Consider the following 26,067-nt stretch of genomic DNA (forward strand, 5'->3'; position numbering starts at 1 on the left):
TTTCCGGGGCTATCAAAAAGAAACTAGGGGAGCAATTTCACAAAAAAAATAATATCACGCTAGTAAAAATATCATGAACAATTAAATAAACTTTGTTCACTTGTCAAGTCTCATAAGATCGATTCAAGTCTGGAAACAATGGAAATCTAGTTTATCAGAGTGTACTTATACACGTTTTATAGCTACAATTATCGAAATAAAAACCGAACATTCATTATCAAAGATGAAAATGGGTATAATATATTTACCTAAACTTCAGATAACGTGGATAATACCTCCCTCTGAAATCTATGAATTATTGTATAGAATGCTATTATACTGTTTTTATTGTGTATTGTGTGTGTATTTAGAAGAAAAGTTATGTATTTGTTTGTTGATGTTGTTGATCACTACATTCATCTAGAACACAAAATTACTTTGGGCCTACTAAACCAAACGGCGGAGGTCAATAGGCGCATAGCACAAGCTTGGTCAGCTTTTGGGGCCAACCATCAAATATTGTGATGCAAACGCATACCGCAGAGACTAAAGACTAAGGTCTTCAACCAGTGTGTCCTGCCAGTATTTACCTATGGCATGGAAACATCGGTATATAACCAGAAATAGAGACGAAATAAGGGCCATATATTCCTGGGAACACATTAGCGATACAGCTCTTATAAATATCAACTCTAGATTGCACTGAAATATAGACAGGCCAACTACTGACCTGTGTGTACGTCTCCGTATATTCCAAAAAATGTTCTGTATTTATTGTAATAAAGATAATATCTCTAACAATGCCGTGCTGTTCTATTCGGTGGTGTGGGAAAAACAGCAAAACATCTAATTACAAAATAAACGGAATTACATTTCATCGGTAATTAAATATTAAATTATATGTAATTTTGCAATTTGCTTTGAAAAGCTTTGCTATAATGGACAACCATTATAGCAAAGCTCAAGTTAACTGGTCGTATTGAAGTGAAACAGTTGACGACACCCATCGACGACGCCCATCGACGACACCCGTCAATTCTTTCGAGCTCGGGCTAGCCAATCGGAGCGCAGTTGTCACAGTAATGATATGGCAGAATAGTTTTAATACTCGATACATGGAAACAACGACTCTGACGAAGAAGTCCGCGGAGAACTTACGAATCGCACAGAGGGCAATGAAAAGAGCAATGTTAGGAATAACATTGCTCGATCGGATACCGAATGAGCTTGTATTTTGTATTGAGACGATGAAATGGAAATGGACAGGACACATAGCTAGGATGGACCCAGATCGGTTGACAAGGAGGATCATGGATTGGCGACCATGGGCGAATACGCGCGGCAGCGGTCATCCGCCACTTCGCTGGGTGGATGACATTAAAATTTTCGCGCCCCGCAACTGGATGTATGTGGCACGAGAGCGATTTAAATGGAGAGATATGGAGGAGGCCTTTATCCGAAGACGAATAGTAGAGGCTGCTTGATGATGATGAAATGTGACATAAGCACTTACCACCTTTGACCAGAGTCCCGTGTAATTTCTTCCCGCAGTCTTTGCCATACTTGTACAGTCGTCCGGAACATACTTTGTGGACTTGATACCCGGGTATGCAAAACCCGAACTGCTCTTTACACAGCGCGTACTTGCTTTGCTCAGATACTATTTTCTCGGGTGATGCTAACGGATCCCACGTCCTTCTGCCTGGAACAAAAAAGCGTTTTATTGGGACAATTAACATACTAACACCGATGCGATGTCACAGTACATTTAGGAATATGTAATTTATATTAGAGCGGTGGTACCAATTATCAAGGTAAGTGTGTCTTTAAAGTAACAGTAGAGCTCCATGTGAAAGAGTGCGACCAGGAAAGTGCTGCCATCTTACGTATTTCTGCCGCCAAGCAGGAATGTGAGCATTACTGCGTTTCGGTTTGGAAGGGTAAGGGTGCGGATGAAATTACAGGCACATGGGACGTGTCAACTTATGTCTCAGGGTGACAGGCAGTGGCAGTGTCCCTCTTTGCGATTTAAAGCTCCGAGTGGCACTGTCATTGATAGGCGTGTCGCTTACCACCAGGCGCACTACTTTTTTCGTCCTGTCACATAGAAGAGGACTAATAACTTCAGGAGTTTGCAGAGTTGAAGTTAATTTATACGCGGTCGTAACCATTTTATCTAAACACATGATAACGGTTCTGAATTTCAGACAGGTGCCCGAGTTACGCAGTATTTTTTTGTTCTATTAATAGGTACCTATTTCTATAGTAATTTGAGCATTACTGGGTTCCGGTTTTAAAGAGTTAATGGTGCTGGTGGCACTACAAGGCTTGTCAACTTTATATTATACGTGGGTTTCCAACAGCCCGTGATGTCACGCCGCAAAGAGAGTGCCACCCGTATGGGCCCGTGACGCGAGCCTACTCGTACGGCCCGTATACCTCGGTACGGAAGCGTAACGGGCGCAGTGGCAGTGCCCCTCGGGTATTTGCAATTTAAAGTTTCAATGGCACTGCAACTATTATGGGTAAGTCTGTCGCTTACCACCAGACGCACGGTTCTTTTTTCGTCACTTGATATCATAAAAAAGGTTCATTTAATGTTTAAGGTGTAGTATAGATAGACTATATTTATAGTCTAACTGCAACATGTGGTGTGTACTGCTGGTTAGCATGCAGTTTACATTTTATTTTATATTCTATTATTTACTTACTTATATTCTGGAGACCGAACAATAAACATGTCTCTTTAAATCAGCAAAGAAGAAAAACTACACTACAACAACATAAACGAAACAGAATCTAATTCTTAAACGTAATTTATAAATTGTTCAAAGTCTAAGAAATCAATCATTATAATTCATTTTGTTTTTAAAGTGTGAGTCACGTCGATAAGCTAGTTATCCCCCCTATTGTGTAACTGAAGATTGATAATTCATTAGTTTTGATTAAAAATTAAAATGTCTATCACAAATACAGGAAATCAAGATCATAAGGAAGATAAACGACGCGTATGCATACGTAACGAAACGAAAATATATTTTAGCTTCTGCGTACTTAGATAATTCATAGGAATTATCCGTACACACCTTTCAGATTGATATTTTAAAATAAACAATATGAATGATGAACATGAAATGTTACAAAGAGCATCTCTAGATATTCTTCCTCATTCTGCTCATAGGAATCTGCCATACGAATGAGTTGTAATGTTTAATCACTTTGTGGCCACGTCGTGTATAAGTTACCTATCAAATAAATTGAATGGATATGTAGCTATTTAAACTAATAAAATCTAAGAAAATCCAAAATGTTATGAACGTATCAATGGGTCATATAATTTTGTTATTTATTGTATTTCCGTATATTAAATCCACCCATTTAAAAATTTTCGGTTTTGCCCGATCGCCCGGAATGCACTCGCGGCCGCCTCAGTGTGGCTAAAGTACAAAATGATGAGACTGTGTTTTAAGCTTATTAAAATTATCTCACCAATTTTGACATCCATAATACAAGGCTCCAACATCCCCGCCGCCAGGTCTTGCAGCACAATGTAGTCCTGTTCATAGCCATTGTAGGTAAACTTCCGACAGCCATCATATTTCGCTGTAAAACTTCTCAGTTCTACGAGATCCGGATTATTGGACGATTTCAGTGTTTCGTAGAAGTCGACTTCGCGCTTTTGTGTCTCTTTGATTATGGGTTTGAGGATTGTTCCGTTGTTGCATTGTAGGACCCCTGCAAAGTTTAAGACATCATATTCAATAAAATATGCAGTGAAACGAAGCGAGATCACTTGTAATGTATATCTCAATACTTAATTGAGCTTATAATTTACGAGTGTCATTCATAATCAATCGCCAGACGTTCACTGCTGTTTTTATTAGACTTATTTGTTAACAAGTCGAGTGCCTGGTAGTAAGTGCATACTACTCAGAGCTTTAAATCACAATGACCTGATTGGCACTGCCACTGCACCCGTCGCCCTGAGACAAAATTGTTAAGTCCCATGTAGCTGTAATTTCACCAGCGCCCTTACCCTTCAAAACCGGAACGCAGTAATGCTCACATGCCCAACGGCTGAAGCTGCTACTTTGATATGATAGAAGCTGTCTACTTTGACTTTAAAGATATCCAGGTAATCACATAAGATAAATATCTTTGGTTTTCGTGACATTGGAAAATATGCTATTTCACCTGATGATGGAAATGTGTACAGCACAGCGCGGGAGTTGTATTATGTTGAGTTCTATGCACCCGTCCACACGGAGCGGCCGCGGCGAGGCGCGATCCGGGAGCGGGACGTTACCGGGCTTGCACGTTGCGTTTTTTTACAACTCTTGAATGACTTTTTATTAAATTTCAATATGAGTTCGACAGGAAATGGCCGGTGTCGTGTCGTATAAGGAGGTCAAGGAGCTGGCTTATAAGAGAAATGACTGGAAGATGCTCCACCGACAAGACTTATAACAAGTTTGAGGATGAGTTCGACAGAAAAACTTTTCGCATTGATATCGTGCAATTATTTTTTTTGCGTAACGCTTATGCTCTGGCCACACAGAGGCGGCCGCCGCGCGTTTCTGTGTGGCAGGGTTCATACACACTCGTACATTACAAATTCCCGCGCCTGGAACGCGGCCGCCTCTGTGTGGCCTAAGCATTATAGCAGCGGAAGATCGGCGTCAGTCTCGCAGACTGGCATTACGCCTTTTCATGGTAGCAACACATTGTTTTTTGTATTAATTTTCTTTCTTTTTTACCGTTTATATTTCGTTTTAATGTTAATTTATTTCCTACGTACGTTTAACTCTTAATTAACCATTTTTTAACTGCCTCTGTGGCCGAACGGTTACCATGCCGCACTGCCACGCAGAGATCCCATGTTCGATTCCCGGGTCGGGATAAATATTTGTATAGCCTACATTTATTTCACACGTGAGTTTGGGTGTAATTTGTGGTTATCAATGTGTGTGTCCCTGGCACCCGCAACACAGGGTTTCCTAGTGCGGGGCTATGTTGAGTGTGCGCGTTATTATTATTATTTGTAATTATTATTATTTCTTTCTAAATTTTCATGTGTTTATTGATGACTTGTAAACCGTGAATAAATCTTTTTCTATTATTTTCTTATAAAAGCTGAAATTCTTCTTGATTACTATCCGACAACGACAGCCGCGAACATCTGTAAGGCGTCTTCCAATAACTGAAACATCGCAGAAAAAGTAGGGATAATCGCTTACCCTGATATTTTTGATTCTCAGTCTTCATATGTCCCGCAACTTGCAGGCCATACTGCTGAATGTCCAGCGAATCCATTGGTCTCGGTAGAGGCTTGGCCGTCTCCTCTACCTGCTTCTGCAGGCCGTAATGAACCTGGTAGATCGAACACTGACGCCGCGCGGGCTTGCATTTCTTTTGTGGTGCTGGTTGTTGGACATCACTCATTTAGGTGGACGCCTGGAAAAAAAAAGTAAATTGACACACTCACAAACAAGACACGTCGGCAACCTCTTCGTCACATTGTAGAGCATGGGTCTCCTAAAAAGTTATGTTAACGTCAGAAGTAGTTTGTCATTCACGTGTATGAACCTCGGACGTGATACCAAAAATGTTTGATAAGTATCTAGGCATATTTTTAAATGGGTTCCTGTCGAAGATCTAAGTGTTGCAGTTTCGATCTCAATTTTAGCTGGTGATCAAAACTAACTGTAACAATATTGCCGCGCCGTTAGTAGAAACAAAAACTCAAAACGGAGAAAATAACGTTTAAAGAAATGAAATTAAAATTTTCTGTTGCTGTAACTCCATATCTTATCCACATAAGAAATAATAGAAATAGTGACAGTACAAAGTTCTAAGTGGGGCTGCAACTGCTATAAAGAGGCATGCCGCTTTCCACCCGGCGCACGACTTGATCGTCCCATCAATCGGCATCATGAAAAAGCTCTAAATACGTACTTTCAAGTTATGATATTAAATTTGATGTGTACGTGTTTATTGACAATGAGCAACTCCTAGAGTTTCTTGCGTATTCTTCTCGGGGAATCTGCCGAATTTCTAGTCTATCTTTCAAAAATCAGCTTTCGAATGAGCAGTACAGTTCAATCAAAATACGATTTCAAGTGTAATTTACTTACCTATGAAATAAAGACTAACTTTGAACATTAATAATGCTTATTTTTCACAAAAGACCACTTCCTCAAACTGCCCACGAGTTGAACGTCATAGAAATGGTCACCAATAACTAATACAATTATTGTTTATATTGAATCGTAATTTATACAAGTCGTGTTTGGATGATATAATGGTGAAGATTTTCCTTTGTCTGCGTACATACATAAATTATTATTTACCTATATAGTCCCAATACGTCACGACGCGATTATGGATTAAGTATGTAGATAAAACTACATCACAGTAAGGATTATAAATTACAATATTGGACATGAAACTATTTTTCCGGTTCTACATCGGGTATATTCGGGATCCAAATACACTGTATACCCTATATACATATATAGACCCCATGGTCTACCCTCGTTTTAAGCCCGACATCCGTCCAAAACAACTACTGCCAAATAATGCAATAGACCAGCTAAATTACTACATGTAACATAAGATATAAAGCGCTATCTTTGTGAATTCACTCAGAGAACAACGAAACAAATCGATCTTATTCGATATTTCGTTCAGGGTGTGTAATGTGCGCGGTAGCGGATAATCCGTCATGAAATTGGGCCACCACACACGTACCTATCAGGAACACATAAGCCTATTACCCCTAGCAGCATCGGATTGCATAGCATACCTATGATTACCTACCTTCAACACGTACACTGCTAACGCTAAGTTCCTGCGCACGTGTAGCTCCTTGTATCCCACCACACTCAAAATGTACAGACTAGGATACTACATCAGGGCGTCGAAAGGGTAACCCCATATTGCCTCAAGTACAGATATCTCAGGAATTTGTTTTAAATGCGCTCTAGTACAAGACTGTACCGCGTTTGATGTGGAGCCCAGACTACCGCATTACACTTGCGAAGTCTTCTTACTTTGGTAGATTATTATTTATTTAACAGTTAATTGTTTCAGACGGGTGTCGGACGGACAGGTCCCGCGGTCACGTATGACTGCTTGCTTCACAACTAATTTTATTTTATTTTATATTAAAAACATTCTCAAATATATTCTTAAATATCGATATAAAACTGACAATCAATTGGGTACAATTATATCATTCCATAAAAAAAATAGACAGAGAGGAAATATATAAGAAAGTCTAAAAAGGATTTAGCATTAAAGATAAATTATACTGATAAAAAAACTAATATGAACACTTTTTTTATAGTGCTTCTACTTCCTATTACGTTAACTACATTGAGAGTGAATAATTTTGATATATTTTTGTTTTTTTTTGTTACGCGATGGGACGAACAAGGCGTGCTCCTGGTGGCAAGCGACACGCCTGTCCATAGCAATTACAGAACTACTCGAAGCTTTAAATCGTAAAGACCTAAGGGCACTGCCACTGCGCCCGTCACCCTGCGACATAAGTTGACATGTGCCTGTAATTTCACCAGCACCCTTACCCTTCAAAACCGGAACGCAGCAATGCTTACATTACTTCTTGGCGGCAGAAATACGTAAGGTCACAAGACGCTACTCCTACTGTAAGTTACAATCGTATACATCACGGATTTCATTGTAGCAACGACTCATTCTTATAACTAGATCTGCCTACTACATAAAATGTCCTTTTGAATAGCAACAAGTTGCATATTTTGCAGCGAATAGAATTAAACTATTCCGCAGACCTAACAAGTCACCACATGTCCACAGTCATTACAGAACGTTTTGAGAACTCCAAAGCAACGGCCTTCATTAATCCACTAACTAATACGCGGCTAAGTGATAAATGGTCAAATATCCGTTTTAAAGATAGAGCACAGAATTCTTTTTCAAAATTAGTTAACGCGTTCGACTTAGCGGAACTTACGTCAACGACGCATTGGCGAAATATCATTAAATATGGGTTTTTATGATATCTCAAATTTTATAATTATTATTACGAAGATCGAACACTCAGAATAAATTCCTTCGATCCGGCCGCATTCGAGCCGACGTCTTCTAGTTTACCGTGCAGAAGCGGTTCAAATCCGGCCGGATCGAAGGAATTTTTTCTGAGTGTTCGATCTTTGCATTAATAATTATAACAAACTAGTGGAGTAACTTCACAAAAAATTATTGAATATCAATTCAATAAAAATTTAAAATCGCAAGTTGGCTCTTTAGTGAGCAGACGGCAGAGCGAAAGTCTGGGAAATGATACACTGAGAAAAAACTTTGTTAGCTGAGAGTAAAGAAAGCTAATTTAGTTCGCATAACAAAGTTTTATTGTCATGGAACCACAAAATGATTTGCACTTTGTTTTGTACATTTTTTTTCTGAGTGTACTCTCAAATTCTACGGGTCCCAAAACTTTGGACTTAGATACATATTGCATCAAAACAAAGTCAACAGTGCGTCGTTAAATAATTAGTAGATATCTAATTATTTAGCCATGCACTTTTGTCTTTGTTCACTGTGTTTTAGTGCTCTATTAGTACCACTCCGACAAATATCTTTAGGTTCCAGATTTGCAAGTTTTTTTACTTTCTAAAGTGAAATCTAATATAATAATATTGGTAGTTTTTTTACCGGGTCGGGAGAACAAAGAAGAAGCACTTAACTAATCTAAAATTTCCACGTATTAAATCACAAACACTACCTTAAAGGTCCTTCTATACATTTGCTTTGTATACCGTTAATTCCACAATAATAAATGTTATTTCTAAAATACGAATAAAAAAAGCTTAATTCACAAGATAACAATATTGTAAACAAATAAACAGAACAACAAAAATATCTACCGATCAGTAGGTACTTCCTTATATTTTTTTTAGTGGGTAGATAGGTAATGTTTAAATTTGAATTTTATTTTTTTTGTGGGCAAAGTAGGTATTCCTGAATTTCGTTGACTTCGAGACGTTGGCTCCAAAAGGTTTTTTTTTTTGTTTGTAAAAAATGTAAATTACGGTTATTTTATTTCACAATAAAACTGAAACTAAATAAGGTATTAAAAAATCGATTAAAGAGGATTGCAGTTCTCGTCTTGCTGATCCCATGTGTATGTGTGTGTATAATAACTAAATTTTGCTAAAAATTTTGGTTACGTTAGTTATAGATAAGGAGGGCAGTCTTTAACAGTTACTTCTAATATTTAGAGAATAAACAGTGACAAAACTCATGATTCTAATTCTACATTATAGCGAAATTTTTAATGGTGAAACCAATGTTTTTGTGAAATGTTAAAAACACAGACCGCCTTATTTTTTATTTATTTTTCGCTTACTATAATTAGTAGGCATTTGGTATAAGATTATACAACCTGAACCATTGACTTCTCCTTGGATCAATAAATTGCTTTAAGAGAATTTAAGTTAGTATAGCAACTAATTGAGTTAGTTGTTATTTACGCCTTCGCTTCGCACGCATTGCATGATGAAGAAAAAGAGAGTCACCAAGTTGCGCTGTTTGTGACGTGAATGTAAAGAACGTTCGTCGTACCTATACTGATGGAATGTGGACGAAACGATTCTCTTTTTGATGTAGTTACTATGTGTGACCAAATTTAGACAAGTTAGCGGATGCAACGGCGTCTTTGAAATTGGTTGCAGTTAAGGCAATTATAACCAGCTTCAATTCTCTCGCTAAGTAGGTACCTACTTTACTAAATGATTATTTGTATAGAGAGACGTTGCGCATTTTGTGACAAAGCTCTTTAAATAAAAAAAAACTTAAGTTGTAATAAATCGATGTTACAATTTAGTTTTTAAACGACTTCAAAAAAATGGAGGTTCTCAATTCGACTGCTTCTCTTTATTGGAAAGAGGGTACCTCTGTAATGGACCCATTTTAATTTCAAGAAAATATTCCACCTTTAAGAGTGGCAAACTAGGGAATGAATCCGGTTTCGCGCACTTTCCGGTAACCGATTTCAATATTTGACAAATAGATATAATTCCACAAAGTTTTGAGGTCGCTTTTTTCTAATTCATGTTAAAAACGTTAACTTTCTGATTGCGAACTGTCAGGAACCCAGGATCCACCACCAAACCCTTGATATATTCACATCTACAACGCGCCCAATCTCTCACCAAGGGGGTGCACGAATGGAGCCTCCCCACATAACGTACCTACCAGGCATTTCCTGTAAGACCCATCGGAGACTACCTTACGCTGCCGGTTGTAAATTCTTTCACCAAAGTAACAATCATTATTATATGCATCGATACGTTAAGAAAAAGAATTCCTCACCAAATCCAAAAACCACTTAGGTTTCTATAACGTTTTATTAAATTTAACGTGAAATGATTTCGTATAATTTATAAATGAAATAAATACTTACATGACAATAGTCCAGAAAAAGATATCTTTAAACAAATACATATGACGGGACAAATAAGGATCAATTATTCTAACTTCGAGCAGCTACAGAATAGTTAAAAACAAAAGTAGTTATTCAAAACAATATAAGACAAAGATAAACGTAAATATCCAACGAAATCAGAATCCAAACTAAACATAGTACAATCAAACGTTAACAATAATTATCAATGGGTAATTATCACTAATGGAAACCTATTAATTATCAATATAAGTACTTACTTAAAAACCACAAATTTAATTTAAAAAAGTTCTAAAATTCACTAACGAATTTTAAAGGTGCGATTGTAAAACAACACTGGTAGTTATGATATACCCTTTTTCCAAATATTCTATCTAATCTTAAATTGAGATTGACATGTTTATCTGTAGATATATATTTTATTTATTCGGTATTTTAATAGTTTTGTTTATTACGACAATATCGGGTGAGATTAATTTCTATTTTGTATAAGGGCCTACATGATTAGCTGAAAACATTTTCAATGTTGTTTTGGTTAGGCTGCTAACAGATTGGCGGCATGTTTGCAGTTAATGCGTGAAGTCATAATCAACTTCATGCAGCCGAGACCTCGACCGCATAAAGTTGACAACGACTTGACGCATTAACTGCATGCAATGGAAACCGACTTCATGCAGCCGAGACCGACTGCATGCGTGAAGTCGTTATCCGAGACCTCGACCGCATGAAGTTGATACGACTTCATGAATTAACTGCAAACATGCAGGGGGTCTACTCCCGTTCTACATATGACATCCATCCGAAAAAATAACTGTCAAATAAGTAATATTCGACCAAATTAAAAAACGCATGATGCGAACGAAGGTTCATACTTGGAATTGTATCTTGATTTGGTGGAATATTACTTATTTGACAGCAATTGTTTCGGACGGGAGTAGAGTAGACCCCCCGGAGCGGGTGCGGAAGCGGGAGTTGTATATTATTATTATTATGTGTATTCCTTTGAGTTACAAATAATCTTTATTTCATAGATAAGCAAATTACACTTGAAATCGTCATACTGATTAAACTCTACTGCTCATTCATAAGGCAGATGCCCCTCAGAAGAACGAACAAGAAACTCTAGGGATTGCTCTTTATAAACATACATTTAAATACATTTATATTACAATATTTAATTTAAACATCTTAGAATTCGAGAATAACTGAAAGAACTAAATGGGTCACTACCAAGAATTTTTATCATCCAAGTACGCAGAAATTGTATAATATGCAGAATTACACGTTGTATAATTTTACAACTCTTGAGTGTATTTTTATTAGGTTTCAATATGAATTCGATAGATACTTCTTTTGTGTTCCGTCCGTAACGCTGCCAAAAGCAGAATTTTTTCTTGATAATTATCTTTATTCGTTTTGAATAAGGTATATTACAAATGTTGATGGTAAAATTTAATTTAAACTTAATGACTCGAGCCTAGCACAGGTTCGTCTTGGACAGCTTTTACCAGTGTACCGCGTCTGTTGAGCCTGACTTTAACACCGTCAACAGAGATACCAGAATCAATGTACGTTTCGTGTAGTATTGCAAATGGCTGCATTAAAATATAAATTATAAACAAAGTATATATTTACTTGACATTTATTTTCATTCAATATTAAAAATACACAAATAGATTCGTAACCATGTTGTAGTTTTGTGTGGTGTTTCTTACATTTTAGGAAAATCCAACCCAATAATTACAGTTAGTTAACTTATTGAGTAATCAAATGCCATTAACGAATTTCCACTAATAGCAAACTACATGAAGTGCTTAGTAAAGGCAATGACAGATTAATAAAAAGGTTTGTGGTTAGTTTCGATTGATAAGTCTACTTATTCATAAATAAATAAAAATACTATACGTAAGTATTTGCCCTTAAGAAATTAATAAACAACAGGAAATATACTACGTATTACTAAAATATTACTTGAGTGTACATAAACGATTAGTCATTGATTACGCATCATTGGAAAGTAGGCATTTATAGGTGTAGACATCTCTTCAACACTACGGTTCAAGATTAGTAGTAAGTTCTTGTCAATCAAGTGCACGGTCTTGGCCACTTAAGATGGTATCGCTCTAGACGACGATGATTAAATAGACTGTTAGTAAAGTAGAACTTGAGATGCATCTCGAGACCAGAATGATTTCTCAGCCGATAGGCACTGAGTACCGCACAGATATGAATGAAAAAACAAATATACGCGATTTAAATCCGGAAAAATAGTTTCATTTCCTATGTGTAACTATTGCGAAAACCTAAAAACTGAATAACAAAAAATCAACAATTGTAAACTTCACAAATTGAAATTAAAATATTGTCAAAATTATCAAAAATTGTAAACACAAATATTTAAATTGTTTTCTGAAAATTTGTAAGTTACTTTGTGGTACAATAAAGTGTTTATAAATAAAAATAATAAACTTAACAAAATAAAATAAAAAATATTAAAAATAATCAAACATTGTAAACTTGACAAATAAACATTAAAAAATTATCAAATACTGGAAATTTGACAAATAAAAATTAAAAAATGATAAAAAATCATCAAAATTGTAAATTTGACAAAATAAAATTAAAAATTATTTTAAAAACTTATGAAAATTTCTAAACTTGACAAATTAAAATAAAAAGTCAAGTTTACAATTTTTGATAATTTTTTAATTTCAATTTGTAAAGTTTACAACTGTTGATTATTTTTTTTATTTTAATTTGTCAAGTTTACAAATTTTGATTATATTTTTTAATAATTTTAAATTTTACTTTGTCAAGTCTACAATGTTTGGTTTTTTTTTCCATAATTTTCAATTTTACTTTGTCAAGTTTACAATTTTTTATTATCTTTTAAATTTAAATTGGCAAGTTCACAATGTTCGATAATTTTTTTAATTCTTTTTATATTCATTTGTCAAATTTACGTTAAATGTTATATGTATAAGTTATAAATATTCTTCAACCGTACATTAATGATAAAATCATTTTCGGGATAAAAATAGAACTAAGGCAATATAACTACTGTGAAATTATTTTTCCCACTAGTTCTATTATTTATTACAATAGAACTTAATAGAACTAATGGAAAAAAGTCCCAGTAGTAATAGAACTACTCAATAGAACTAGTGGGAACGAAGGAGGTGCGCTAGGAGAGAATTGATATTTTGCCATACAAGTTTTAAAAATCGTCTCGTCTCGTCTCGCCTCGCCGATGGAAATACACCATTAGGGGCTGTTTATTAATATAGCTGATACGGACTGAGTACCGGGCTTAGGAGCTGTTTATTAACACAGTCATTCATCACACCATCAGTCAGTCACAGACAAGATTGGACTTGGACTTGCCCGTGAGCCCTCAGGTGGATCACAGTTTCAAAGCGAACATCCGTGACCCGACAACGTCTCAAAACAAGCCACATGGACAGTTCAAGGAAAAATCCTAAACATAATTACGTTCCGAATTTGAGGAGTCGATTGTGTTAGGGCATTTTGTTATATAAAGGTGGTATCCACCGGCGAGACGAAACGAGGAGAGACGAGGATTGAAATCTCGCCGGCCTATTTCCACCAAAAATTGCCATTAATAGCTCGCGCGAGCTATCGTGAACACGATCTCAGGTTGTGATTGTGGATGGTGAAGATTCAGTGCTGTTCAGTTCATCTAGCGATAAATACGCAGCTGATGAAACATGTCACGTAAATTATTATTACATATGATAATGGAAGAAGAATCCGATAAAACCATATTTTTTAAATCTCAAATCAATCGCGAGATTGTGGGGTCCTAATCTCGCTATTGATATTAATAGCCATCGCACTCGTGCGTGAGAAATCCTGTTTCCGTTGCAGAGTATAATACTCTATGAAGGTAGCAATACTGTTCAATAATACAACAACAAATATTGCAATTTTCGCCTCGCCCAACCTCATCAATCCAGACCATTTCTACCGAAGATGGACCAGAGGGAATTTAAATTTTGTCACACAAACTTCAATGCTCATCTCGTCTCGTCTCGCCGGTGGAAAACCACTTTAATAGAGATTTAAACGTATTGATAAGAAAGTAACGACTGTCTTGTTCTGTTGTATTTACACCTTCGATTTTTCGTATTTATAAATCCCTTCCCCACTTTTCCTGCCATATTTTCCCTCTGCAACCAGTCGGTTAAGCAACCCTATAGGCTGAAATACTGGGTGTCCAGTTTTCTGCAACATGACAGAGAGTAATGCCTTCTTGGTATCGAGTCCAGTGTAGTCAGCGAGCTCGAGTGGACCCATGGGGAAACCGGCGCCTAACTTCATTGCAATGTCGATGTCTTTAGCTGATGCATCGCCTGAAATATAGAACTTAGATAGAAGGACTATATATTTAGTGGCGTAGCGTGGGGGTACAGAGGGGGTCCTGGTCTCAGGCGGCACAGCAATGGGGGTGGCGGCGAGTGCGACCGAGTCCTTACTAGGTAAAATTACTTAAAATTAAAAACAAACTACAAATTTGAGAAAACGATATCCTGAACAACACAAAGGTGGCGACGACACGACAGGCAAACAAAAACACAATCGAGCTGCTAGCCTGCCTGAACGAACTAAGTTCTTTTGCAATCGTGAAAGTAGAGGGGGCAGCATATTTTTTGGCCCGGGCTACGCCTCTGGGTGTATTATGTAATTTTATGACAGGACAAAATAATGAATTTAAATAGAGCACGTATTATCTTACGAAACACCGAAACTGTACCTAAAAAGACCTTTATGGCCCATTTACACGGGGCCTATTGACGAGCCGTCCCACAAAGCCAAGACATTAAGCGAGTCTAGTTAAAAGAGCGAAATTCACAACGTCCTTCTCCACTACAGCCAGAATTACAATAAGTTTTACTATAGTCGTCACCAATTACGAGGCCAAATTTAACAGCTAACGAAGGCGATAATATGTAACTTTGAATGCGATCAACGAAACAATAAACAAACAATTATTCGCATAATTGTGTTTTAAAAAAATACATAAATAAATAATAATAATAACGCACACACTCAACATAGCCCCGCACTGGGGAAACCCTGTTTCACAGGTATAAAGTATAAGGTATAAATGTATAAATTTTATTGAAAGATTTATAATGTGACAAAACATATTTGAAGTACTATTTTTACACGAATTCCAAAATAAAATGTAATTTTGAGTTACTCTGAAACGTCCTGAAAACAGTTACGTCCTCGAGCTATTGTTAAGTCCTAAGCAATTAATTGCCGAATTTCATCAAGTCACTTAGATTTGTCGGAAAAAAAAAATACTTATTAAATATTAAATAAAAAATTTATAAAAATAGGTGTGTTTTAAATAATTATGTTATTAATTATAATATAATTACATCTCTGACCACACCTATTGCAAATAAATTTATAATTTATCAAATTTAAAAGAGCCCCTACTCAAAACCAGGTTTGTATTTCCTTTTCTTTTTTTAATTGAAAAGTTATGAAATCCCTTAATCTTTTTATATTATAGTTTAAATTACCAAGAAACCAGGGATTAGATATTTATTTACACTAAATTCTCGTAATAAACCATTTCTGAATATTATAAAATGTAAATTTAAAACTATGGATACAATTCATCGGAATGTGGGACAGTATCATGTGTTTAATTTTTTGATGATCTCTGTGTTGAGTGGCTTGCACACCGGTTTTCATGGTGTTGTCATCTGTCAGGTCCCGGGTTCGATCCCCGGCCGGGTCAATGTGGAAAAAGTTTTCTATATTGTCTCGGGTCTGGGTGAGTTCTGATACTGCGAGGGTGTGTTGGTCTTGCAAAAGCGAGCAATACGAATTATCGCAAATATTCACAAACATGATCTGCTAGAGAGTAATTTGATAAATATACATAAATATAACAGGAGAAGTATAAACTAGTAACAAATAAAACCAGATTAGTAAAAACGTTAAAACAGAGCGTAAATATGAAAATTAATATGTACACTAAACTACCAGTTCGCGTATCCGACTTGGAAATGGCACATTTCCAAGTCGTTCATTCAAGCAAACATTAAAACTTTTGCTACATTCAAGCAAACATTAAAACTTTACTTTGAAAATCTGCGAATCGAAACAAACAAACGAATTTATGGATTCAAATCTAAGTGAATATTTATTTTCTTAAAAAATCATGATGTTAAGACTTCACTAGTACGTATAGGTACCCTTACAATTTAAGTCTGTATTTTCTGTCATTTGACTTACCTATAGGCAATGTACTGTGTTATCTTGGTGAACAAATCATTTGACTTTGTTTGCGGTACCGTCGTTGTTGATTTCCATAACACAAGTGCTTTAGTCACATATGTTACGCTAGTTTATGTATGTAAAAAATAAATAAATTTATAAGGAAATGTATTGTGGTGTCTGAGCAACGTACGTGATGTGTATACATCACGTATCACAAAAACCACATGGATGAGTAAAACTATTCGATTCAATCATTGACTTACAAATCAATGGACGACGGGTCTAATACAAAAACCACGAAAAAAATGTCCCAAGTCAACCTATTTAAACGTAGTGACATGTAAAGGAATATGAAAAAGCTAAAACGTTGAATTTAAATTGTAATGTCATCGCAGTACTGTCTAATTTTGCTTGCTTCGCTGTCAGTCGAACAAACGAAGACTAAAGCGTGAATGACGCTCTGTATACGATTTTAACGCCCTATAAGTTCGGACACTTTTTAGCGCGGACCCGACGTCCATATAATTGTAAGTCAATGGATTCAATGGAAAAAGTGAATAGGCATTCAGCGAACACGAACGAAAATGATGCGGTGACCATTATAGCGCGGGTGTCTTATTGCGTTTAATTACATTTATCAGTTATTACCAACGGTCGGAAAAAGGTGTTCCACATACATGTATAGATATAGCTCCAAGGAGCGACATAGAGTTGTTAAAACCACTAAATTTTAATTAATTACTTTTTCGAATTAGGTATTCCGGAACTGGTTTTACTGCGTCGTACGACAAAACTACTGACCTAGGAAGTCGAAAGTTTAAAGTAATTCTAATGATGCCATGTAAAAGAATGCAGTAGATAACCCACCTTTTACCAAAGCTGAGAATAAAAAAGTAACCAGAATGGTCACTCTCCCCCTCTCCCTAGCTTTAGAAACCGCACCGCGCCCCGCATATTGATGGTCACATTGATGGAACAGCAAATAGTCAAGTACATACACTAATAAATATCATGACAATCGATAAACTCTAATACCTTTAAGGAAAAAGAACTATATTTTTTGCTAATTTCCTCAGGTTTCATTCATTCATTTCAGGTTTTCCTGTTTTAAGTACCAGCGGTCATATCTACTGATTCTTTAAAAAAAAAAAAAATTGTTTATTCAGTAACATAATGGACAGAGAAAACTAAAGACTACTTATGCGATTTAATGTAAAAATAACACATGTACCTGAACTAGGAAATTCCTGTATTTCAGGTAAAAAGTACTACTAATTATAAAACGTACGTATCTTTGATACTTACTTACTGAACACTATGCATGTTGTATTATTATTATGGCAAATAAATTTATTATTTCCTTGTATTAAAAACTAAACGTTATTAAAACCTTCAAATAGCATGTATTTCAAATAAATATATAACAAATTCTGAATAGTACGCAAAATTTGTACATGATCTCCGGTACTAACACAGGTATAACCTTGAAATAATAAATCGGTTGTATCTTTTAAACAAAGGGGCGACTAATTCTAAAATTTCGTGCATAGAACCGACTAATTCACGACTTTTTCTGGGTGGAATCAGATCTAAGCTAGGTGTTGTGGTTTTCGAGATCGAGAAATGGTGCCGCTGGAATAAACATAATCCAGCGTGGACAATAAAACACTCGTATGACTTTTAAACGGCGGACTGACTAAATCTAGTTTTTTGCGACTAGAACAGACTAAATAGCGACTTTTTTCTGGCAAGTCAAATTTCAAAAGCTCAACCATATGGTCACGCTAGAATTTTTTATTATTATTTATTTATAAAGAGTTGGCTTCAGAGCCATCAGCTTAATGGTAACAAATAATCAAGAAACGCCCAACGTAATATACATAAACTAAAAAACGTAATATACATTAAAAAAATAAAAAACTAATACAAAAACTAGTTCGTGTAAAAAATGTATCTATTAAAACCCGCCATTTGTCACGCTGGAATAAGGCACACGTTTTTCGATGGAAAATTTAATTTTCGGAATTTCTTTGGAATAAGACTGAAAAACGATTGGGGCGACCAATTTATAAATAGTGCATCTCTATTAAAAATGATTCGTTTATTTCTATAATTATGCGAGCGGAAACGCGGAAAGTAGCCATAATACAATAAATTTAATAATTATTACAAATTAAAGAATAGATTGAAAACGAATACTACTTTATATTAGAATTTAATCGATTTCACAATTAGAATAAATTTAGATCGCACTGGTAACCCTTTCGGACATCTTTAAAACTGCCAAATCTCTCATCTAAGAAAATAATACACAGAATGAAACAATTCAAATTACTTACAAAAAATAAATGCAATCTTTATTTTAAAATGTTACAAACGACAAAATCAGACTTTCGACTTGTTGTACTTGTAAAATCCTTCACCAGACTTAATTCCCAGCTTTCCTTCGGTCACCATTTTGTCCACAAGAGGAATAGGCCTGAACACTGGGTCCCCAGTTTTCTTAAACATGACATGGAGGGCGTATTTGTTGGTATCCAAGCCGGTATAATCAGCCAGTTCGAACGGACCCATGGGGAAGCCAGCGCCAAGCTTCATGCCAATGTCTATGTCTTCTTTAGAGGCGTCTCCTGAAATACAATACATTATTTAACAATTATGTATATTTATATTGATAGGATATTGTTTTGTTCGATATTTGTATAAATAATAATAACGAACTTCAGAATATAAATGGTAATAAAAACATTATGATATTCAATAAAACAAATATCAAAAGAACAAATCTGACTTATAATAAAATAAATTACTTACACCAAAAAGTTATGAATTCAACCACATGCGCCCAACCGTATTATATATTTATTTACAAATAGAAAGAAAAAGCATTGCAGAAAAAGAATAAAGCTTAAGGTTGTTGATACACCAATCGATCAATAATCGATCGAAGTCGAAATAAGGGCGATCCATCCCTGGCAACTCATCGGGCAAATGGGCCTTGTATCACATTTAAATATCAACTCGCGTTTGCGTTGAAATCACAAATTAAAAAGCTGAAATACTACAGCGCCAACAACTGACCTACGGCGGGCGTACGTCTCCCTATATTCCAAAAATATTCTGTATTTATCGTAATAAAGATATCTCTAAAAATGGGCGGATGTTCCATTCGGTGGTGTGGGAAAAAGCTGCAAAACTTCAAATTTTCTCAAATAAATTTTCGCCCATTATAGCAAAGCTCAAGTTAAACTGGTCGATTGGAAGTGAAACAATTGGCGACACCCCGCCAATTGTTTGTTTGAATAAGGTGAGTCAACATGGAGCGACAGTTGTTACCACATTACAGATCGATAGTTGAATGAGGTCTGCTCGATCTGTCATTGAATGATGGAACGATCGGTGATTGATCGATGACGGCATAACTCTCGCGTGGCGATTTCCTACACAGCCGGCGCCGCCACCTAGCGCTCCGCCAGTCGCCCCCTTCCCGCGATTCGTATTGTCCTGTATTAAATTGATAAATCGACAGTCGATCGATTGGTGTGATAATAAATAAAGCAAACATAAACTTAAAATATAAAGTTTCCAAGCGAAAATTATGATTATTTTTACCACTTAGCCAAAAATATAACAAATGGCTGAACACATTGTAAATAAATTAGACGTAAAATACTCCTATAGTAAAAATTACTGTCGAAATGGAAGACAAACACTAAACTATCACTATATTGACCCATCAACTCACCTCTCTCATACATTCTCATTGCCTCAGCACTGTACGGCCCCAGTAGCCTGTTAACAATGAATCCAGGAGTGTCTTTGCAAGTGATGCAAGTCTTGCCTACGGACTTGCCCCAAGTCATCAGGGTTTGGTATGTCTCTTCGGAGATTTGTTCTCCTTTTACCACTTCTAGGAGACGCATCACGGGAACGGGATTGAAGAAATGGAGGCCGCCGTATCTGAAAGCGTGTTTTAAGCATTGTAAACAAAAGTTGTACAACGAAAGGGCAATTAATCTTATTTCCTAGTCCTGACTTCTTAAAACTTAGCATTATACTTTTGCTTTTTTATGATATCCATGGACGGGGCGAACAAGTCGTGCGCTTGGTGGTATACGATACGCCTGTCCATAGCAAGTGCAGTGCCATTCAGAGCTATAAAACGCTAATATCTGATGGGCACTGCGCTGCCGCTGCGCCCGACTTCCAGAGTAGTAAGTTGACAAGTCCCGTTTGCTAGTAATTTCTCCAGCACTCTTCAAAACCGGAACGCAGTAATGCTCACATTATTGCTTGGCGGCAGAAATAGGTAAGGTGGCAGTACTGCCTTGGACGAATTCTTTCATAAGGGTTTATTTTTATATTTATTTAAGGGTTATTTCCCACTGCTACGAGGAATTTCGTGTGATTTATGCATTTATTTTAAATTGAAATATCTTTCCAATCTTAGCTATCCTGAATAGTTTCCTTCCCTTTTTGAATTTCCTTCCATTTGTTCCGAAACCTTTTAACTTTTGGCACAAAGTATTCTAACGCAATGTTATATGGAGGTATGAAATTAATTAATAATAATAACGCACACACTTAATACAGCCCCGCACTAAGAAAACCTTGTATCGCGGGTGCCATGGACACACACATAGACAACCACAAATTACACCCAAACTCACGAGAGAAATAAATGTAGGCCATACAAATATTTCTCCCCACCCGGGAATCGAACCTGGGACCTCTGCGTGGCAGTTCGGCATGGTAATCATTTGGCAGTTAAATTACAACAAAGTAACAAAGATAAGCACTAACCGGTCTTTCCTCTTGATGCGGGACCCTATTTCATTGACAGACATGGAAGAGGTGTTGGTCGCCAAGATAGTGTGTTCTGGACACAACTAAAATGAAAACCAAATATGGTTTAATACGTTATATCTTTACATATATATTACACAGAATGCCGTTACCTATCCTAGGCTGGCGCGGAAGCAGGCCCAATGGTCAACGCCTATCGATGCTGCGCGCCGTATGATCAAAACAGACAGGCATGTGACATACCATGAGTTTCGGGCATCTTTAGGCATAGGCATGAGTGAAATACAATCAATACTACACAAACATTTCGGTCTAAAAAAGCTGTGCTCTAGGTGGATCCCACACAATTTGACTGTGACTCAAAAAACGGATTGTGTCACTTGTTGCAATGCCATGTTTACCAGATTCAACAAAGGGGCATCAAATTTAATGTGGAACATAGTAACAGGTGACGAAATATGGATTTATAGTTACGTTATAATAAACGCTGTATCATCTTGCACCATGAATGCCAGACAGACAAATGAATTTTTGAGGGTGAACAATGTTGACCTTATGAGCCATCCCGCATACAGTCCGGACCTGGCACCTTGTGACTTTTATTTATTTCCAAAAATTAAGAACCAGTTACGCGGTCAACGATTTTCATCACCTGGAGAGGGTGTTGAAAAGTATGAAAAATATGTTACAGAGATTATCATGGAGGAGTGGCATACATTTTTTTAAAATTGATTCATTCATATGAAAAAATGCATTAATGCTAACGGAGAATATTTTGAGAAACAATAAATTCATTTCTGACCATTTATAGTATTTTTTTCTTCTTCATTCCGGAAACTTTGCATCTGTACGTTTTATGTTTTTTTTGTGTGTGACAAATAAAGGAATTTAAATAAATAATATTTCTTTAAAACCAACATGCAAATTATGTTATTTCCTCACTTGATCAAGCTTGTTAAACAGCTCCTGCTTAGCGTCCAACTTTTCAACAATGGCCTCCACAACTAGATCCACATTCACCCCATCTTCCAGTGCTGTTGACATTTTGATCCTATAATGAAAATAAACATGATATTATTATTTTTTTTTGTAACTTATTAAACTGGAGAAGATCTTTGACTAGCAGTGGGATCTAAGGCTATTAAAAATATATTTATTATAAATATATAATATCTTGACGTAAGTATATTCATGTCTTACTGGTAATTGAGGACTTTTAGAACATTTCTTTTTTTGTCAATTTGTTCTTGAGAATTTGTCTGTTTCAGAGAAAAAAATTGTTTAAAATGTAATCTCATTTTAAGAAAAAAAGTCGACAGAAAAGCTTTTTTTATGGAGAAATATAAATTTTATTTTTATATCTCACAATGTAAAAAACTTAATATGGCTTGGCTAAATTCATTTGCAGTAGGTACTTGCAGCTATAAGAGTAAAGAGGTAGCAAAATTTCGGTATTTGTTTTTTTTTTTAAATGAAATTATGTTATTTCAAGAACCATCCAAACCAGTTCTATGCAGAGATCCCTATAGATCCAACAGTGGGACATATTACACTAGTTGATATAATGCAGCTAAATTGTCATTGTATACCTGTTTAAAGATTCCTTTACAAAGCTATCAGCTTTAGCGGCATCATCTTTGAAAGTCTTCTTTGCAACTCGGACAAGATTGTTCTTGATGGATTTCTGAGCTTTCTCCAGCTGTTCTTTCTGTGTATCTATGAGATATACATTTTGACCTGCCTGAGCTGTTACCTTAAATACAGAAAGTATGATTTATTATATTAAAAATATCAATTTTAAATTAATTTCCAAAAAATAGATCTTAATCTATTTCAATAGCCATTAGATAAAAATGTAATGATATAACCAATGACCTTGAAATTTAACTCAACACCATCCTTAAATAAGTACACATCTTATAAAAAGTTAGTAATTATTTACTCAACTGACTGTGACACAGAGTATTTAACATTTCGTAACTATCATTATCCATAAAATACTACATTATAATACAGTATACATGAATATACAATGGATTTACGCATTGTAAACACACGATACTTGTGGTGGGACCACTTCAAGTTCACTGGCCTTCTATAAATAGACAAGAACACAAACAACTTGCAACAAAAAAGTTGCAATATGACTTACCTGGGCAATGCCCGAGCCCATAAGTCCACCGCCCACAACTGTAACAGTCTTTATCGCATTTAGCGACGCAGAGCTCGAAAAGTTTCTCGTAATTCCTACTAACTTGTTCATGATGCACGTTTTCAATGGCAGAAAGCAAGCCGGCGAGTGAATGCCGCGAGTTGCTGAGATATTGCAATAACAATCGTACAAGCCGGTCTGAACGTTGGACCCGGGAGCAAAATGCAGACCGAAGGCCATGATAATAATTCCGCGATAAATCAACAAGTCTAAACACTTTACAGCTTCAACATCATTATTTTCGATGATAACGCGACTTACCTGCCATAAACATGTTTGCCACACGCTGATAAGATTACGCAACACATTTTAAAGCAGATATTTATAGGTAAATTATAATGAATATAACTAAAAATTTAGTGGAAAACAAAGTGGTACCTAAAACAGACTTTCACTTCACTTTTTATTTTTATGGCTCCATCAATATGAGAACTGATGATTTTGCCAATGTCACAGTTGAAAGAAAAAAAAAACGAAACAAAAAAAAAATTTTCGCTAAGCTCTAATAGGACATTAACCGGTGTTGGTAAGTTGGACTACGGGAGTACTCAGTTGAGAATGTAAAACAAAACAGCAAAACAATATTTATAAATATATGTTATTTAAGTGGATAAATTTACATAGAGAAACAATATGGGGGGAGAACACTAAAGTTAAGAGGTTGTTTATGTTAACGAGGCGGGGGAATTTTGGAGAAAGTAAGTTATAAAGTGGAACAGCAATATTAGGACAATTGAAAAAAATGTGTTCCAAGGTACCGTCTTCTAGGCCGCACTCGCACAGAGAGTGATCTCGAACTCTGATTTTACGCAAAAATACAGGTGTGCAAACATGGCCTAAGCGCAAACGAATAATAGTGGAAGTGATGTTTTTAGGCAAATCGCGACGTTTAAAAAACCAGGGTTTAGTGGGTAGATTTGGTTGGAGATTACCATAGTGTCTACCAACAGTTTGTCGTGATTCCTGCCAAAGGACCGACCAGGAGGCTAGCATTTGGGGTTTAGTCATGGCGAGCAGATCTCTGGGAAAGCACTTACAGTATTTGCACACGCCAATTCTTGTCGCATCCTTTGCAAAGGCGTCTACTGCTTCGTTGCCACTGATCCCAGTGTGACCGGGAATCCAGGCCAGAGTTACCTCAATTCCCGCACAATGACATCGGTACAGAGCTTCCTTAATTTGGAGGGTGATGGAGAAATTGTCTTTGGAATGAAACGGTAGCTTAATAATGTCTTGGAGGCAACTTAGTGAGTCTGAGAAAACCAAACATTTATTAATTTTATGGGACTCAATATATAAAATGGCTTCGAGTATTGCAATTGCCTCTCCCGAAAAGACCGAATTCAGATAGGGGGATTTAAAACTGAGTACGACATTGAACTTGGGGAACCAAACCGCGGCTCCCAAGTCGCCATGTTCGTGTAATTTTGAAGCGTCGGTAAAAACAGTAGTCCAGTCATGCCATTCTCTCTCAACTATATCGTTGAAGACTTGGTTTGCTCCAGGGGTATCTTTCATGATGCCAAAACTAAGATAGACTGTTGGGCGAAACGTTAAACAAAAACAGACTTTAAAATTTTACTTGTGTTTGAGACATTACATTGTAGTTGGTGACAGACGAACTAAAGTCAAACAGAATTCGTTTTCAAATAAATTAAAAGCTTCGTTTTTCTTAAAAATTAATTATAAATACAAAATAATTTAAAATCATCGCGCGCCTGTACCTATACATCATCAATCTCTCATCTCATCATCTCAATCTCTCAATTTGAGATTATTTTTTATATAATCAAACGTTTTGCATGAAATGAAACGTAAACATTTTCTAATACTTTATGCATTGCCAATCCACATACCACTAGGTATTTAAAAAAACAAATATTACAACTAAGGGAAATAAGAAGAAAAAAAACCCTCTCATTTTTAACTTCATTTGTTTATTTACATCTCACAATTCCTCGCCTGATCACTTTTTCTCCAACTTTCAAATTCCGTTTCCAAATTACATGCCATGATAATATTATTATATCAGTATCCCCGTTTTAAAAACATGCCAATCAAAACACTCTGTACGTAGCTAAAACGCTTACTGCGAAAAGCCAATACAAGTAAGAAAATAGAACGTTTCGATAAATATTTCTTTTGAAAAATGGACATTAACCTTCATTTCAATTACTTTACCAAAGACTTCACTGAACATTTCCACTTTATATTCTGAACGCTCAAATCGCTACTTGTTGCAGTGTGTTACTATCGCCAAAACTCACCGTTTACTCGCTGCTTTTCATTATTTTTCCTTGTCTATCAAACTGTTTCTAAATGAGACAAAATTATATTCATGCCAGTGAGAAATGTTTTTTTC

The 26,067-nt window shown here is 36.0% G+C and overlaps 3 protein-coding genes across 4 annotated transcripts in view; 1 reads left to right on the forward strand and 2 right to left on the reverse strand.

The window, feature by feature from the left end:
- LOC113231477 (AN1-type zinc finger protein 4-like) overlaps positions 1 to 504 on the forward strand; it is a 38,517-nt gene extending 38,013 nt beyond the window's left edge. The window contains exon 6 of the mRNA XM_026465806.1: positions 351 to 504. Coding sequence (XP_026321591.1) covers positions 351 to 504 — 154 coding nt within the window. The remainder of the gene's footprint in view (positions 1 to 350) is intronic.
- Positions 505 to 525: 21 nt separating this feature from the next.
- Positions 526 to 24,095, reverse strand: LOC113231478 (inositol polyphosphate multikinase). The gene is made up of 5 exons (XM_026465807.1): positions 23,967 to 24,095; positions 5,217 to 5,433; positions 3,469 to 3,714; positions 1,493 to 1,681; positions 526 to 569 (listed from the first exon to the last, which is right to left on the reverse strand). Exons 2-5 carry the CDS (start codon positions 5,419 to 5,421, stop codon positions 526 to 528), a joined length of 684 nt encoding a protein of 227 aa, XP_026321592.1. The 5' UTR covers positions 5,422 to 5,433; positions 23,967 to 24,095.
- LOC113231319 (probable 3-hydroxyacyl-CoA dehydrogenase B0272.3) lies at positions 13,343 to 23,876 on the reverse strand. Of its 2 annotated transcripts, none has more exons than XM_026465595.1 (6): positions 23,646 to 23,876; positions 23,083 to 23,246; positions 22,436 to 22,544; positions 21,491 to 21,576; positions 20,433 to 20,647; positions 13,343 to 14,799 (listed from the first exon to the last, which is right to left on the reverse strand). In XM_026465595.1, exons 1-6 carry the CDS (start codon positions 23,754 to 23,756, stop codon positions 14,555 to 14,557), a joined length of 930 nt encoding a protein of 309 aa, XP_026321380.1. In that variant the 5' UTR covers positions 23,757 to 23,876; the 3' UTR covers positions 13,343 to 14,554. The 2 variants fall into 2 exon arrangements, with proteins under 2 accessions (XP_026321380.1, XP_026321378.1); XM_026465593.1 differs by lacking the exon at positions 13,343 to 14,799 and adding an exon at positions 18,951 to 19,317 and having other exon boundaries at positions 23,646 to 23,871.
- Positions 24,096 to 26,067: the final 1,972 nt, after the last annotated feature.

The sequence above is a fragment of the Hyposmocoma kahamanoa genome, unplaced genomic scaffold, assembly GCF_003589595.1.
Source record: "Hyposmocoma kahamanoa isolate Upper Pololo Valley unplaced genomic scaffold, ASM358959v1 65, whole genome shotgun sequence".
Lineage (NCBI taxonomy): Eukaryota > Metazoa > Arthropoda > Insecta > Lepidoptera > Cosmopterigidae > Hyposmocoma > Hyposmocoma kahamanoa.